General features: G+C 42.2%; 1 protein-coding gene across 4 annotated transcripts in view; it reads right to left on the bottom strand.

Moving 5' to 3' along the window:
- Positions 1-981: 981 nt before the first annotated feature.
- KCTD1 (potassium channel tetramerization domain containing 1) overlaps positions 982-17,305 on the bottom strand; it is a 168,480-nt gene continuing 152,156 nt past the window's right edge. For all 4 annotated transcript variants that reach the window (XM_074340207.1, XM_074340209.1, XM_074340208.1 and 1 more), the window contains exons 4-5: positions 5,593-5,898; positions 982-1,954 (exon numbers count right to left, since the gene is read on the bottom strand). In XM_074340207.1, the coding sequence (XP_074196308.1) occupies positions 1,796-1,954; positions 5,593-5,898 (465 nt within the window). In that variant the 3' untranslated portion in view covers positions 982-1,795. The remainder of the gene's footprint in view (positions 1,955-5,592; positions 5,899-17,305) is intronic.

Genomic DNA, 17,305 nt, shown 5'->3' with positions numbered 1-17,305 from the left:
TATAGTTTACCTGTCAATCTTATCATCGTGCCAGTTTGACTGTCTGGAATGAGGAAGTAGGGAAGAGAGGTGTTGGCAGGGCTGACAGAGGAGCCTCCAGAATCACTCAAGCTGTGAAAAAGCTGAGGGTTTAATTCCAGAGTGGTATTGAAATCTCAGGTTTCTTATCTCTTTGGCTAATAAGAAAGTGATCCTCTGGCCCTGAGATTTTCCCCTACTTCTTCCCAAGCCATAATGCACTACTTTTTGGATCTTTTGGACTGGTGTTATGGTAAGTTCAAGATGGCTAAAAATTCTTTGTCACTGTCTCCATCAGAAGGTGGTTATTATTTTCCCTCCCCTTGAATTTGGGCTGGCTCTGGGTCTATTGAACCAATAGAAGCTCACCTAGCCGTTCCAGGCCTAGCCTTTCAGAAGACTGCAGCTTCTGCTTCCTCCCTCTGGGAACACTTGCACTTGGGACACTCCCTCTAGGAACCTAGCTCCCATGCTGGGAGGGGCTCAAGCCACACACACCCAGAGGCCCACAGGCAGTATCAACTGGCAGCCCCGTGGGGAAGCCACCTTGAACATCCCAGCCAGTCACAGCCCAGATGACATCACAGCCCAGAAGCAGCTCAGTGAAGGCCAGTCCACAAGAGAACCACACTCACAAGAGAGAACAAAATGTTTTTTCAGCTGCAATCTTAGTGTGATTTGCACTGTAGCAATAGAGAACTTGAAATTGTAAACAAAAAGTTCACAAGAAGGAAGATTTATCTTGCTAACCAATGCAGAATACAACGCACATGAGAGAATACTTGTTGAATGGAAACAGAACTGTTCAGAACAGGTGACAACATCCTTATCCTATAGTGGGTTTTGACCTCAAAACTGGCCTCAGCTTTTAGGCCTCTTTTGGACGTTCAGCACAGAACATTTTAAAGAGGAAAATTTCATTTGAATATAGGCTCACCCCAACATGTGTGTTTCACACAGACCTTGTTTTTTAAACAGAGTTTATTGTATTTAATACATTATAAAATTTGAAAAATTGTAGGAAAGCAGCAGACTCAAACTGGAGCAACTCTAACAAGTAATAATTCTGGCCCCTTTGCAAAACTGATCAGTTTAAAAACAAAGTAAAGTTCACATCTGTGAGGCGAACAAAAAGTGTGACTTCTGTACAAACTACATTTAAAATGTCATGTCTAACATCTTTTGAATGCAACGTGCTCATAAGAGTTTTTCTGACGTCCTGCCCGGTCCCTGCCTAAAGAGACATTAAAACCTCCATATGCAAAGAAACTCAATTCAAGGTATGTTTTTTTTTTAAAAAAAAAAAAAAAGAAAGAAAGAAAGGAAAAAGAAAGACAAAAGAAAAAGAAACAATGGATGGCTGTTGGCAATGGAAACTGTAAGGAGATGCGTCCTCACTGCTCATGGCTTGTTTATTGGTCAGAGGCCTTGGGAGGCCCAGGACACTTCACGGCCATCACAGCACCAACTGTAGCTACCACCTTTTTTTCTTTACTTTTTTTTTTTTTTTTTTTGCATTTCCTACCTTTTGACATATATATATATGTATATATATATATATATTTATATATTTTTTACACCTTGAGGATATCACTATTCCAATTGTTCCCATGTGAATACAGGTGTGGTCTCTATTGGATACAAATGTGTCTTTTATTCAATTCTAGGTCCAGGACTTGGTTTGCTGTCCCAACTGCATGTAAATGTCCCTTTTTTGTTTTGTCCCCTGTTATTCGTTATGTATGGTTTTTCCTTTTTGCATAAGAAATATGTCCGTTTAGTCCAGAGGCTCTTGTTTTATCCGGATGACAGAGGGCCCACGGGGTGTTCGCCTCAGTTCCCGCCGCAGGACATATTCGCTGAACTGAGACGAGTCCACTCCTCCCCCACAGGAGCCCACGATTTCAAATCCTCTTTGCTGCAACCTCTCGAGGACCTGTGAGGGGCAAAGACAACCATCTGGTTAGGGGTGAGATATGCCCTTTGGCCACATAATCAACCCAGAGAACTGTCCCAAAGTTTGAGATCATGTGCAGCTCTGGTTAAGCTTATCCAACCTCTAAATCTCTTTTGAGTTTCTGCTTTCAAATGAAGATTCTGGATTAAAGGGCAGGAGGGAAAGAGTAAATGTTTCTAATACCTAAATTGTGCCTATACATGCTAGCTTTCCACATGCCAAGTTCATTTAATCGTTACAAGCACTTGGCATAATGGGTGGCGTTAGCTCATTTTATAGATGAGAAAATTGAGGCTCAGTTAGTAAGTGATGGAATTGGGTTTCCAACTCAGATCTGTTTGGCAATGTGTGACACTACCTTCTCTGCAAAAAAAAAAAAGTTTCACATTTCAAAGCTCACTTACCACAAAAATATATTCTATGAGATGAAGGATATGGAAAGTCAGTGATATTATCTGAATTTACTAACCAGTGATTCACTCTCAACTCATCCACTCTTAACTCTGCCATTGTTCAAGTTTCCCAATACAGAGTTGATATATTTCAGCTTGGAAGATTGATGTCATTTCAAAGAGCAGAACAAATGGACTACTGGAGACAATGGAGGTTTATCTCCAGGTTTTCAAGTTTGTGACATTTGGAATAGATTTATTGCCTTGCATGCATTCAGTAAGGCAAGAATAAATGCAATGGTGATATATTAGAATATATATCCAAAATAAAGAAATTCTAAATGTTTCCTATAAACATAGGCCTAATCTATTCTTTAATTCTGAAATCAAATACCTAATGCCAGAAAGATCCCCGGGTTTGTCACTACACACTCTTAAATGCCGTAAACAGTTCCTACCTACATCTCTTAGATAAGCAAAATTAGAGGAAACTGAACTCCAGCATTCTGTTTCTTTAGGAATCCAACAAATATTAGACTTGCAAATATTCCCTGCCAGGATCTGAATATAATTAAATTACTTCTATACCCATCTAAAGGCAAGATGACAACCATAATTTTATAAAAATGTCTGCCTAATGTTTTTTTGAATGAAGTAAAATGTTATTAAGTAACTTTCAAAATGTAGTCAATGTAAAGTGAACCCTTACTGTTTTTTAAAATTATTATTCTTTTTTGGTCACCTACTTTTACATGGAGTATAATCTGTCTTGTAAAATCGGTTATCTATTGTAATAGATAAAATTAGATATAATATAATAGATAAGACTGGAAAGCAAGAGTATACTTTTGAAAATTAAAACTTCAACTGTTGGCAAATTAAAGCAGAAGTTCTCATGAGAACAAAATGAACCTTCTACCCTGCATGGTTCTGTTTCTGGAGATACAGTCACAGTGCATACCCATGCATACCAGTCAGGGGAAGGACGAAGAAGACACTCCCTAAGTTCAAAATCAGTATGTGCTTTGCTGAATAAAAAGGCAAAGAACAGCTCACTCTAAGATTTCCCCAGTAGAGGCAGGAATGTAGCCTGTCAGCAAGAAAAAGTCCAGTTTGTTTGGCCAAACCATCTTACTGGAAAGGATTCATTGCTGCGAAGAGGACAGGAATTACAAAGGTAGAGGAAGCTTTGAACGATAAAGAACTGAACTCTGATCATGTCTTTTAGTTATAGTTGCTAAATTGCTAATATAAGGAAATCTCTAAGCTTCCCTCCCCCAGGAGTTCAATATGCATAAGATAATTATTCAATATGATCCAATGTTACCTTGGATGTGGTCAAAGCTTATTCCAACAGAATGCAAATAGCTTATGCTCCTTGGCCATTATTTTTTTAAACATCTATAGCAAAGTTCCTTAATGATCATTGACAATATTAAAATCATTCCATGGGGTCTTGGGTCTCAGGTGCCTTATCTGGAAGTCTCTGAAAGCCTAGAGGACGGTGCCTATTGCTTGGCTGGTGGAGCAGGAAGCTAGAGTGGGTCATGGCTGTGTCATATGACAACGATAATCCATGTGAAAATTTCTACATCTCACCAGACTTGAATGATGAGGAAACTTGTCAGGCACATGAATTTATGTTAGTTATTCAGTGGCCTGAGGGGTGGGGCAGAGGCTTTCCGTATGAGAGATGGAGCCTCATAGTTCATCTCAGTGATGAACTGCTGTCCTGGCTCTGAATAGCTCGGCTCTGCCCCTTCCTCCGTGCAGAGGAGAGGAGAGGGGAAGGGCTGTCAGGGAGGTCTGACTCAGGAACACTGCATGGGTGCACTTCTGGACCTGGACACCCCCCAAGAGTGTGCCTTCCTCTGGCATGGCCCAGGCTTAGCTTCTGCCAACAGTTTCTGCTGTTCTGCTCTCAGACATCTGTTCATCAATTTAAAAAAGTATAAATAGTTGTGGACTACTCAAGAGGCAGAATGACAGAGTGGGTGCTTCTAGGCTTTGAAGTTTGGGAGAGGTTTTGCTGGGTCAATATTGATTGAACAAAGTCATGGGCCCATTCCAATTAAAAAGGGGGTGGAACCCCCATTCCATTGACTTCAAATCGTTTTGAGTCATGTAGACCTGGAGTCAAGACTCAAGTATGCCTCGTTTTCTCATCAGCAAGATAGAGGGATTAACAGTGTTCGCCTATCAGGGTTGTTATAAGGAGACAGTGCATGCACAACCCGGAGCCCAGGGCTGGCACACATTAGTTAAGATGATGGCCATGCCCACCAATGTCTGAGGCACGTGGCACCATACATGGTGTAAACCAAACTTCTGAATTCCACCCTTAAGTCTCCTTCTCCCATAGATTTCTCCATCTCGGAAAATGGCAATTCCATCTAGCTCCTCCATCAAAAATCTTAGCTTCCATCTCACAACTTGCAGCCATCATTAGAAAACTTTGTTAGTTCTATATTCAAGATATCCAGAATTGGACACTTCTCAACTCTTGCTTGGACCATCCCTTTCCAACTGGTCCCCTTGCTTGCACTGTCTTCCATATGCTGCTGGAATACTCATTTTCAAATCTGAGTTGCATCACGTGACTCTTTTGATCAAAATCCTCAAATGGCTTTCCATTTTACTCACGCCAGCAAATGAACCAAAACCCAAATAAACCCAAACCAAACATCCCAGAGTGCTTACCACCCTCTATGAGGCAATCCACAATCTGCCCCTGGCTGTCGCTGGCCTCTTGGCCCTTTCTGTCCCAGCTGCACTTTCTTCAAGCCACACTGGCTTTCCTGATATTCCTCAATATGCCAAACATACTCCTATCTCAGAGTCTTCAGAATGTGCTGGTCCCTCTGCCAGATACTCTATCCCAGATATCCTCTTCTCATGACCTAACATTTTTATGTTGGTTATTGTTTACCCCCACTCCATTCCCATAATGTAAGTTCCATGAAAATACAGCTGTTCTCTCTCTTTTTCTTTTCTCTATCTCCAGTGCTCATACCAGCAACCTGGAACATAGCAGATGTTCAATAAACATCTATGGAACAATTGAATGAATGCTGTAGAGGGGTGAATATGTGTATCTACCCAACAGAAGCATTACAACAACAGAGTTTTCCAGTTCTTTGAAGGAAAGATACCATGTGAAGGCAAGGTTAAGTAACAGCATTAAGAATGACATTCGATGACACACAATGTATGACAATGCTATACCTGGACTGAGTTGAGGTGACAGTAGCCATTCAGGGGAAATCTGATGACGTGCGTTGAGTCGTGATTCCAGCCTGCATTGACAGAGTTACACATCACGTCGCCGATCTCTGGAAACACTTCTTCTATCAAGGATTTGTCACCACTGAGTGTGATCCTTTCTCCGAGGTCTGGGGCAACACGTACCACGAGGCACTCACAGGGCCTTGAAAAGCGACCAGTTTCTCTGTCCTGCTTCCATCTTTCCATCTCCAATAACATGGGCTGAAGCTGAAAATATTTTGCCTCTTCATATAACAAAGTGTAGTCCTGAAAAAAAAACCCCACACATTTTACAGTGCAAAATACAAACAGAAAGTACTGAAAATGTCCACATATAAGAGGACATTGATATAACACCCCTGTTATATCAATAATCAAATCTAGGTGTAAATTTTTCACTTATAACACATTTGTACAGATTCAATTTTCATTCATTCATTCATTCAGTGATTATAAAAGGAACTAAGAGTATTAAGAGCCAAGTGGACCCTCTTTTAATTGCTTTACATGAATTAAGTCCTATAATCCCCATCTTTGCCCAGTGATTTGGGAACCATTATTATTCCTATTTTGCAGATGAGAAAACTGGGATGTGAAAGGATTCACCCAAGACTTTTCTCTTTTCGTAGGAAAATGCCTTTGGGTATTTAAAGTTTGGTCTCGGATGGAACCCAACATTGACTGAGGTGAAGGAGGGACAGCTGTGCTCTGTTCACTGGAAGCCTATACTCCAGGTCACCTTCAGGGGCAGCTCCCGAACTTCTCGCAGGAGAGTTGGGGGCGGCGTGAGGCGGTGGTGCGTGTATGCCTGGAGGGTACGCTGCTTTCACCTCGGCTGCTTTCACCTACACTTGGGAGTTGATCTGAGATGGTTTCACGGAGCCTGAAGGAGATATGGAGGCTGACACAACACCCTCAGCCACCTATTGGTGCCGCCCATCATGAAGTGAGAGAGGCAAACAACATTAGGCCTTGACTCCTATAAGACAGAGGTGCAGTAAAGGAAGCTAGTCCACTTCTGAAAGCGCCATCACCCAGTCTTTAGGCACGGTTTCTTTTTCTCTTGCCTTTAAGAAAAATCTATTGAATTAAAACAGAAATCTAACAAACAAGTATTAAGACACAAACAAGCCACTGAAGGGGAGGACAAAGCAGGATGGGGGGAGGCAGCCACCTAGGAACACTGTTATCAAGCAGGTCAACATTATGTCTACACGTAGCTATGGCCACAATCATCTCTGGGTGTGAGGTAAGTGGGTACTTGTCCAGACACGTCAACTGAGAACATTTTAATCAACTGACGTAGGCATTTCTGCCTTCGTTCCCCGGGCTGCAGTTGGCAGGCGGTGCCTGGTGGTTGCAGGAAGGCCAGTGCTGTAAACCCAGGGCGTAAGCACTGTCAGAGGCCTCTGCCTTTTGGAAGGGATGGAGCCTGGGGAGAGGATGACCACAGAACTGTTTTTATTTGGCACTTGGCTCTTTCTCTTGCAAATGAAGCAGCAACAGCAGCATTATTGAAGGCTTCCAGAGAAAACAGTGTGGAGAGGTGAGAGAGTACCAGCAGGCCTCTAGCTGGATCATCCACTTTCTATTGAGAAACCTGGGCCCAGCAGAAGACGCTATCATCGATACTCATCAGCGGAACGGGCTGCTTCTTTATTCTGTCCTCTCCTTGCAACTCCATCACTACAGGAGTCTTAGTTCCCTACAGGACAGCCTCCCATTGCTCTGAGCATCTTCATTTCACATATTTCTCCCTGCTTAGACTCCTGACCCACAGAGATACTGTTTGGTTTGAGGACTCAGAACGAGGCTGAGGGGTGGCCACTCTTAAGACAGGGCAGAACTGAGGTTCCCTAGCTCAGCCTGAGGACAGCAGTGGGGAGACTTCAGGTTCCTCCTGGTTGACCTGTGGCCCCCCACTATGGTGGCCTTGCCAACTTTGGAGTACACCAACATCTGGTATGTACCTGACTTTGTCAACTGTGAGATGCTGGCCTCAATACTGTACTTACTTCTCAAGATGACAGCTCTTAAAAAGATTTAAATGCTGCTTAGAACGTTACACAAGCAACAGAAGCGAGAACGCCTGCTACTGCTTTTTATTTTTCTATGAAATTTAATTACAAATTTCAGCACAAGGAAGATTTGGACTCCAGTGAAAATATGTATTGTCTTTTTAGAGTCATCAAGTCCTCAAATCTTAAAGATACTTAGAGCAGTCTTCTTGACCAGTCTTGACCCTATGGAGGAATCCTTTCTAATATCACTAAATAGTGACCATTCAGCCTCTGATTGATTGCTTTCAGTGATGGAAAGTCTCCTACCTAATAAGGCATAGCATTTACTCTGTAGCTCTGGTTGTTGTAAATGTCTTCACTAAAATAATCTGAATTTACCTGTAACTGCAATTTATTTGTCCTAATTCTGCCCTCTGGGGTTTTAATGATTTTAATCTTCCCTTGACATGTTAATCCTTCAAACATTTGAAGACAACTGTTATGTCTCAATATTATTCAGGCTGAAAATACCCAATCTTTTCAGCTCCTTTTTATTTGTTATAACTTTGAAGTTTTTCAACATCTGGTATGTACTTGACTTTGTCAACATGTTTTCTGAACCCAAACCAGAACTGAACCTAATACTGTAGATGTGATCTAATGAGTGCATTGTACAACCTTTGCTGGGTTAGACACTCTAACCACTATTAATGCAGTCTGTATTAGTTTCCTATGGCTGCTATAATACTTACCACAAATTTATTGGCTTAAAACAACACAAATTTATTCTCTTACAGTTCTGGAAGCCAGAAGTCTAAAAAGGGGTTATTGAAGCTGTGTTTCTTCTGGAAGCTCTAGGGGAGAATCCATTTTCTTCTCTTTTCCAGCTTCCAGAGGCTGCCTGTATTCCTTGGCTTATGGTCCTGCATCAATCAGTCCTACCTCCGCTTCTGTTGCCACATCTCCTCCTACTTTGATCTTCCTGCCTTTTTCATTCATAACAACCCTTGTGAGTACATTGAATCCACCTGGATTATCTGGGATAATCTTCCTCTCTCAAGATCCTTAATTTAGTCACATCTACAAAGTCCTTTTTGCCATGTAAAGTGGCATATTCATAGCTTCCAGGAATTAGGAAGTGGACATCTTTTGGGGGCCATTATTTTGCCTACCACACAGCATAAGGCTATATTAGCTTTCTTGGCAGTGCCATTACTCTATTCACATTTTGCTTACAGTGAAATCCCTATGCCTTTTTCACAAGAGCTGCTCTTGAGCTAGGTCTTCCTCATTCAAAACTTGTGAAAAATTTTAAATCCTCTATTATTTATCCCTCTTTGAATTGCATACTGTAGGTTCTGAATTGGTTCCAATGCACTGAGAAAATATGGATTCCCTTTCTCAATGTTCTAGGTCTCCCTCTCATTTTTGTGTCATTTTCAACTAGGTGTCCTGTTTCTATACATGAATCATTTCTTAAAGGACTGAGAGGACAGGCCTTTGGTCAGGTTGATGCTCAGGTAACAAATCATGACTCTGGCTTTTGACTGTTCAAGCAGTTATAAAACCTGTAAGTCTAAGATCATCCAGCCCATAATTGTGGCCTTTGCCAGAGTTTTGTTGAAATACCATGTGTTTAGGTGGGACTCCCGAGGGGGAAGGCTGGAGGTGTGAGAGGCCCAAGTCTCCAAATGGCCTAGATAGTCTCCTTGACTATTTAGGGCTCTAGCCTCCTTATCTGTAAAGTGTATTGAAGTAGCTGTCAGCCCTGATATTCTGTGAGTCTATGTCCATGACAATCCCTGATCTACCAGTTTGTCTAGCATAATAACCCAAGGCACTGAGGCTACCAAGACTTAGGGCTACAAGTCCCTTTATGCTGACTCTGAATCTTCACCACCTTCTTGTTTCCTCTGAGTTCACAAACCACGTATGTAATAATACACTTGGAAATCTCACCATGGACTGACAGAGTGCCTCCCTACGTAATGTTGTTCATAGTCATCATTATGTACTCTTGGAAAACTAGAGAAACACTGGCCCTTATTAGACGTTTTGCCTTGCTCAGTGATTTCTTAAGGACTCTGTAGTGTTATTAAAGTGAAGGTTTAAAAAGGCTCCCCCCAAAGGTCATCTGGCACCTGGGACGTAATCTCATGGGCCTAACCTGGAAGTACTTCAAGTCACCAGGTATTCGTTCTTTTACTCTCTTGACTACATGGGCTCCATTTCTTTACCACACTGTTCTGTCTAGTCTATGCTGGGGGGAGCGGACGCTAGAGAACAGCTGAGCACATGGGTTTCACTCCTCCATCAGCTTCTGGCGCTGAATTGCTTCCAAGCGTCGGCCAGCCCTAGAACTAAAAAGGTTCCCTTTTGTTGTTGTTACCATTTTCTGCACGGTTAAGTGCATGCTGGCCATTCATTTTCCTGGCAGGCTCCTTTGTATTTGTCTTTCTCCATTTCCCAACGTATGCTTCCAGCCTCGGCTCCTCCAAGTCCCTGCAGAGCAAACTCAGTCCCAAGGCTGCTTTCTTTAGAAACCTCATCCTCCTTTCCTTACTCAATCAGGATCATTTCACTTTATTATCTAAATCCCATATTTTTTAGGGTTTATCATGTTTCCTTTCAGATTTTCTAGTCTTGTGCTCATTTCCTTCTGGTCTCTGAATCTTTTGAAATCTTTCCTCAAGACTCTGTTCTTATCTGACAATGCCCACCATTCTTTTCTAGCCGACTCATTCTTTTATGCGCAAGGTACGAAGTGGAAGTGGGCAGGAATGTATGGGGCAGCAGCAGGTTCTGCCCCAGTTCTTCTTTTAAAGGAAATGAATCCAAAGCATCCACATTTACTTTCAGCAGCGCAACTCCAGAATGTTCTAAATGTCACTCTTCTCTGCTCCCATGCCAATTTTATCTTCTTTAATTAAGAAACCATCGTCCATATTTCTTGCTTAGCCTCATATCTAGTTAAAGGGAAATAGGTTATTCACAGATCTATTACGTATCATGGTTAAATAATTTTAAAATCTTAGAGTATATGTTTTAAAAATAATTATTCTTTGGGAATTTATAATAGTTTTTCAAGGCAGAAAGGTCAAGATCTCACTTTAGAGATGAATAAACTGAGCTTCCCTACGACCCTGGAGACAGGAGATTCAACCACACGTATTTGCAAATGTGATGTAATATGAAGTACACAATATCACTGGAGATATATTCTCCCCAAGATGTTTCACCCCAACAAGTTTTTAGATACAACTTACAGTTTACAGGACATAAGAGGATAGAGTAATGAGTTGAAGTGCATATGACAAGGCAACCAGACAAATCCAGATGGTGGGACATTCTGTAGGGCAACTGGCCCAGTTTCTTTAGCAAGTTAGCATCACATGAAAAGGGACTATGGTAGACAATAAAAGGAAGGGACCTAACTGGATTCAATATGTGATCTTGGATCAAATACCATCTTGGAAAAACCATCTGTAAAGGACATTTTGGGGTCAACAAGGGAAATTTGAATATGGTTGCAGTATTAAACGAAATGAAATTTTACTAAAATGGAAAGGTAGAGATTGTCTAAAATAAGCATAGAAAATTCAGAAGGCTGTGTACTAACGTTTTGTCACTGACAATCTCTGAGTGGTGGGAATATGCTATTTAAACTATTTTTTCCTTGTCTATTTTTTCAAATTTTCTACAATGTACGTATACTTCTTCTATAATATTAAAAGTTATTTAGGGGCCGGCCCGGTGGCTCAGGCAGTTGGAGCTCCATGCTCCTAACTCCGAAGGCTGCCTGTTCGATTCCCACATGGGCCAGTGGGCTCTCAACCACAAGTTTGCCAGTTCAATTCCTCGAGTCCCGCAAGGGGTGGTGGGCTCCGCCCCCTGCAACTAAGATTGAACACGGCACCTTGAGCTGAGCTGCCGCTGAGCTCCCGGATGGCTCAGTTGGTTGGAGCGCATCCTCTCAATCACAAGGTTACCAGTTCAATTCCTCAACTCCAGCAAGGGATGGTAGGCTCCGCCCCCTGCAACTAGCAACGGCAACTGGATCTGGAGCTGAGCTGCGCCCTCCACAACTAAGATTGAAAGGACAACAACCTGACTTGGAAAAAAGGCCTGGAAGTACACACTGTTCCCCAATAAAGTCCTGTTCCCCTTCCCCAATAAAATCTTTAAAAAAAAAAGTTATTTAAAAATAGGTAATAGACTTTTAACTTAAGCCAGGAATAGGTAAGTTGGGGGCTGCCTGCCAGCAAATTTTTCCATATCTAGGAAGGGTGGACATTCATCCAGAGACCACAAAAGATGTTAGCAACAGGGGGGAAAACTTACCAAAGATGTTCAAAATAAAATGCTAGAGAGAGAATTTTGTGGTTCTCCATCAAAAAGGGAAACAGACATCTGGACTCCTGGTGCTACTGGGAATTAGAACTGTGTGTGTGTGCATGCGCGCATGCATAAGCAGAAAATAAAGCAACAATGAACAAATCAGTATAACTGGTGGGGAGGGGAAATTAAGGGAAGAGGGATAACAGTCATATCCATAATAAAACACTGCAGAGAAGTTCTATAACAGCTTTATCTAGAGAACAGATTCCAATAGCTTTCAGTGGGCGCAGAGCACAAGTGGCTGCCACTTAAGTAGTGTTCTGAAATACAAAATTCCCTAAATTTTGTATTTGTAAACGTCAAAATTCCCTACAAAATACAAAATTCCCTAATTTTGTATTTGTAAATGTCTCATGGGTATCTAGCTCAGTCAGCACATTTGCAGAATGAGATTTTTAAGGGGCATGCATTAGCTCAATCCAGCGTTGAACTGCTGGAGAGGAAAGCAGGTAATCGAGGAATGCTCTCCCTAGCAAATGTTGTAAAAGAAATCCTCTCCACATGCCAAATGCTATGTCCCTTTCCCAAGGTCAGGAAATAAACTCCGACGAGGAAGAAAGAACCTATGATATTGTTCTGGGACAGGCATGCGTGGGAAACTAAGAGCTCACCTGTGCACCTGTGATTCATACAGACTGACTGCAGTTGTTGGTGCAATTCTACCACCAGCCACAAGGGCTGAATGGCCACCTCAGATTCCATTCTCCTGCTGCTCCCTCCTGCAGGTTCCAGAACGCCCTGTAATTTATAGCCTGTCACCCAGAGGTTTCGTGGGAAACATTTCAGGGCCCTGGGATACGTGAGTTTCACTTGACATGCTTTTTATCTTTTTCCCGAAGCATGGGCTACAGCTAAATCCTCAGACAAGTAAAGGGTGTGTTCTGTACTTAGAATTGATGAAGAGCAGGTCTCTCAGGTCTCTGGGATCCTAAGGGAGTGAGAAAGGGTGACTGGGTGAGTCCTCAAGGGACTGTCCTCTGCAATCCACCACTGCTTAACTCCGGAAGTTCTTCCCTCCCCAGCATCTAACCTGAATGTCCTTGGAGGGAAAATAATGCCCGCCATATTTAAATGTATTTAAAATACCTAGCTCCCTTTCTGGAACATAATACAACTGAAAACAACTAAATACAACTGAAAGCTATTATCATTTTTCTAATTGTAATTCCCCACAAATTACTTTGTATTCACTGGAGTCTGCATCTCTTTTAATTGTGAGAATTATAAATTCATATATTACCCTGATAAGTCACTTAAGATGATGATATTCTATACATACAAGTTTTATATTTTCCATTTAGTTCTGTATGACTTTAAGTGGAAGTGAAGTGCCTTATATTTAGCTTCTGGTCTATTATTCTTTTGATCCTTTTCTGCTGTGTTTAAAAATCACTTTTTCAGTCTCCTTTGCAGCTAGGGGAGGCTCAGTTCTGGCTAAGGAGCTATAAAGGGAAGTTTACTTGGGAGCTTCTGATGAGGACGAAGTATTATTGCCCCTATTACCCACCGTGAATGAGGATATTATGCCTGGAGCTGTGGCAGTCACCTTATGACCTTGAGGTGACAAGCACGTGGCTAAAACATCCACATAGAAACCAAAAAACCAGAGTCCTAGACCTTGATAACATTACTGAGCAGGTATCACTGCCAACAACCACGGACCTCTGACTTCCTACGTGAGAAAAACAAATCTCCATTCGTTTAAGGCACTATCAACTATTCCAACACTTGTAGCTGAAAGCATTTGGAACTTACAGCTGGGTCTATAGTGTTAAACAACAGAGGTGAGTAATTACAAGTGTACTGTGTGTGACCACAGAGAATCAGGGGGATACAGGAAAACCTAAACTAGACTAGGCACAGGACGTCTCAGTAATGAATACAATGAGCCCTGAGTGACAAATAAAGGCCAGGGAAAGAGCATCAGGCAGATAGAACGGTCTGTTCTGAGGGGGGCAAAAAGATGGTGTGTTTGAGAAACCACGAAGTCCTATAAGGCACATGTGTAGGGTAAGAGTCAGGTGAGGTAGGCAGGGGCCAGAGCCTTCTGGACCTTGTGGGCTCTGACAAGGATACACTGCTTTGCTCCATGAACAATGGGAAGCCCCTTATGAGTTTTAAGCAGGAGTGAGTCATGATGCACTATTGTTTTTAAAAAGTGTCCCTTGATGAGAGATGCGGTGGAAGATGGAGGAGCGGGAGAGGGAGGATGGTATGGCTATAAACAGGCAACAGGAGGGATCTTTGTGGTGATGTGCTTCCACTGTATCAATGTTAATATCCTGGTTGTGATGTTGTACTGTAATTTTTCAAGATGTTACTATTGGCGGGAACTGGGTAACAGGATCTCTCTGTTACTTGTTACAACTGCATGAGAATTTACAATGATCTCAAAATAAAAAGTTTAATGGAAAAAAGTGTCTCCCGGTTTCAACATGGAGAGTGGATGAGAGAGTTGGGGGAGGGGAGACCAACCATGAAGCGACTCTAGGTCACCCAGAGAGTGGCTGGGCCTTGGACTGGGGAGGTGGGATAAGGAGAGGATTGATTCGAGAAGTATCCTGAAGGTACTATGGGTAGTCTCACTGATGGACTGTACATGGGAGGTGAAGAAGAGGAAAAAGTGCAGAATGACTCCCAGGTTCCTGCCTGGAGCAGGTAGGTAGATTCTAGCATCTTTTACTGAGCTAGGACACAAAGGAAAGGACCAGGTTTCATGGTGGTGGCGGTGGGGAAGGGGAGGTGGGCATGGCCAGCTCATGTTTGGGCAGCGTAATTTAAGTAGCCCATGAACTATCCAGGTGGAGATTCTGAGTGGGCATTTGGAAATGCAATCACCTGAAAACAGAACTAAAAGTAAAATTTCCCTCCTTCACCCCCTTTCCCATTTCCACTGTCTTCCTTCCTGGAAAACATGAGCGAGTAAGAAAAAGTTCACCGCCCCCTTGCTGCTACATCACACCTTCAACCCTTCTCTCTCTACTCGCTTAATTGCTCTCCCACACAGGACAAACTTCACACCTGATTGGTGAACGCCTGTCATGGGTGGTCCCAGGTTTGATTCGTGGGGCTGAAGTCCGTGCCTCCATACAGCAGGCCCTCTCCAGACTCCTTCTTGTGCCCAGGGCAGGGCTCAGCCCTGTTCAGCTTCATGTGGGGTCAGTGCTTGTTTTCTAGAAGCAGTTTTGACTTCCTTCTTAGCCCTCTGTTGCACCTGCAGCTAGTGTGTGAAGCGGTCTGCTGTCCTCAACTATGCAGCTGATTATCTAAGCAGCCTTGGGGCCTGCTGTCTAAGCCCGGCCAGCTAGCTTTCTCTGTGGTCGTGTCTGAGCATGTGTGTCCCCAGATTTAGACTGAGGGCTGGAGGAAGGAGACTTCACTTCGGCCTCTGCATAAGATGCTTGCCAGATGAAATGGCATGAGGGGAAGGCTGGTTTGAAAATTGCGATGGAAAGAAAGAGTATATACAGTACAGTACATTAAAGATTATCCTCGAAAACCTTCTAGGAGGGCGCTATATTAGAAATAGACTCTCAGTACGTTTTCCTTCCTAAGGCGGAAGCGATCATCATTGATGAAACAGCTGACTTTCATCTAGGAGCCATGCTGCACAAACCAACTTTATATATCTTTAAATCCCGGAATCACATTCAGCACCATTAGATGCACACTGTTTGAGAGGCTCTGGGACCTGCCATTGACTGAGAAGTAACAAGGTCTCAGGTCTTCCTCAGGCACATTCCAGGGCTGCAGGGGACTGCACACACTGGTTGCAATTATGACTCTTATTTCCCGCCCAATGTATATAGTTGTTTTCATGTAAGATAAATGTGTACATGATATGACTTTTCCATTTGGCTAATCATCATTGGTACATGCCCTGTTGCTCAACATCCTGAAGGAGAAGATGGATGAGAGGTCCTCTGAACCCCTTATTAATTTGGGGTCTACTACATCTTTTTGTTTATACGTACATACACATAATATTTTACATAAATAAGCACATACAATACATATTCTGAACTTAACATTTTCACTGAACAACAAAATTTGGTGATTCCCCCCCCCATACACACACATCAACAGATAGAGAACTACCACATTCTTTAAAACCAGTCCATAGTGTGGATATTCTATATTTGTAAGCACCTGCCATTGTTGGACATTTTTTTTTTAAGTTCTGTTCAGTGTTTAGTATTACAAATATGGCCACAATAAATATCCTATGCACCTATATCTTTGCATATTTATGTGACTATTTCTAGAAGATAAATCAATAGACATGGCATTGATAGATCAAAGAGTATGGATGTTTGAAAACGTAAATACTACTGCTGAATTGCCCTCCAAAAATGTTTAATAATTTTCAACTCCCAACCACAATGGATATTCCTCAAGATTGTATATTATCAATTTTTTAAAAAAAATTTGGACAATCTGTTGGATAAAAAGGAGTATCTCATTTAAGTTTTGTTTCTCTGATACTAGGAAGATTGAATATCTTTTCAAATGATTATAGGTAATTTCTATGTTTTTCTTTGGGAAATTCTTGCAGGTTGATTTTTAGGAGCTCTTTTATGATAGCTATTGATCTTCCATTGCAAATATTTTTCGAGTCTGACACGTATTGTTTATTTGCATATGGTATCTTTAATTCAAAAAAATTTAAAGGCTACCATCTGGGTATTAAGTCTTGCTTCGGTAGGCCCTTTCTGCCTCAAAATTATAGTTTTAGAAATTCCTTTACATTTTTTCTATTACTTTTACAGCTTTAATTTTTATCCTTATTTGTGGAATATTTGTGAACTTGTGATATGAGATAGGGCCCTGGCTTTACATTTTCCCCAAATGTCTGAGCACTAATTATCTCAGTGCCAATTTCTGGTTATTCTTTTCCCACCTTTAGAACATATCAAATTCCTATACACACACACACACACATCTGTCTCTGGACCTGGTTCTCCACTGGTCTATTTGTAAATTTTATTTTATTTTATTTTTCCCCTTCTTCTGCCTCCGCCCCCCAGCCCCCAACCCATTCCAGTTCAAGCCGTTGTTTCTCAGTCTAGTTGTGTAGGACACAGCTCCCTGGCCCATGCTGGTATTATGAGCCTTGCACCATCCCCCCTCCCCACTGAGGCAGTCGGTTGGTCGGCTGTCATCGGTTGGCTACAAATAGCAGCTCACGGCAGTTCTCGCCCGCTGCTGGCCACTCACACTGGCCACCGGCCACTCATGGCAGCACATGGTAACTCATGGCAGCACATGGTAACTCA

Source organism: Rhinolophus sinicus, linkage group LG09 (assembly GCF_036562045.2).
Source record: "Rhinolophus sinicus isolate RSC01 linkage group LG09, ASM3656204v1, whole genome shotgun sequence".
Classification (NCBI taxonomy): Eukaryota; Metazoa; Chordata; class Mammalia; order Chiroptera; family Rhinolophidae; genus Rhinolophus; species Rhinolophus sinicus.
The sequence above is the reverse complement of the archived record's forward strand: the minus strand, read 5'-3'. Positions and strand labels throughout refer to the sequence as shown.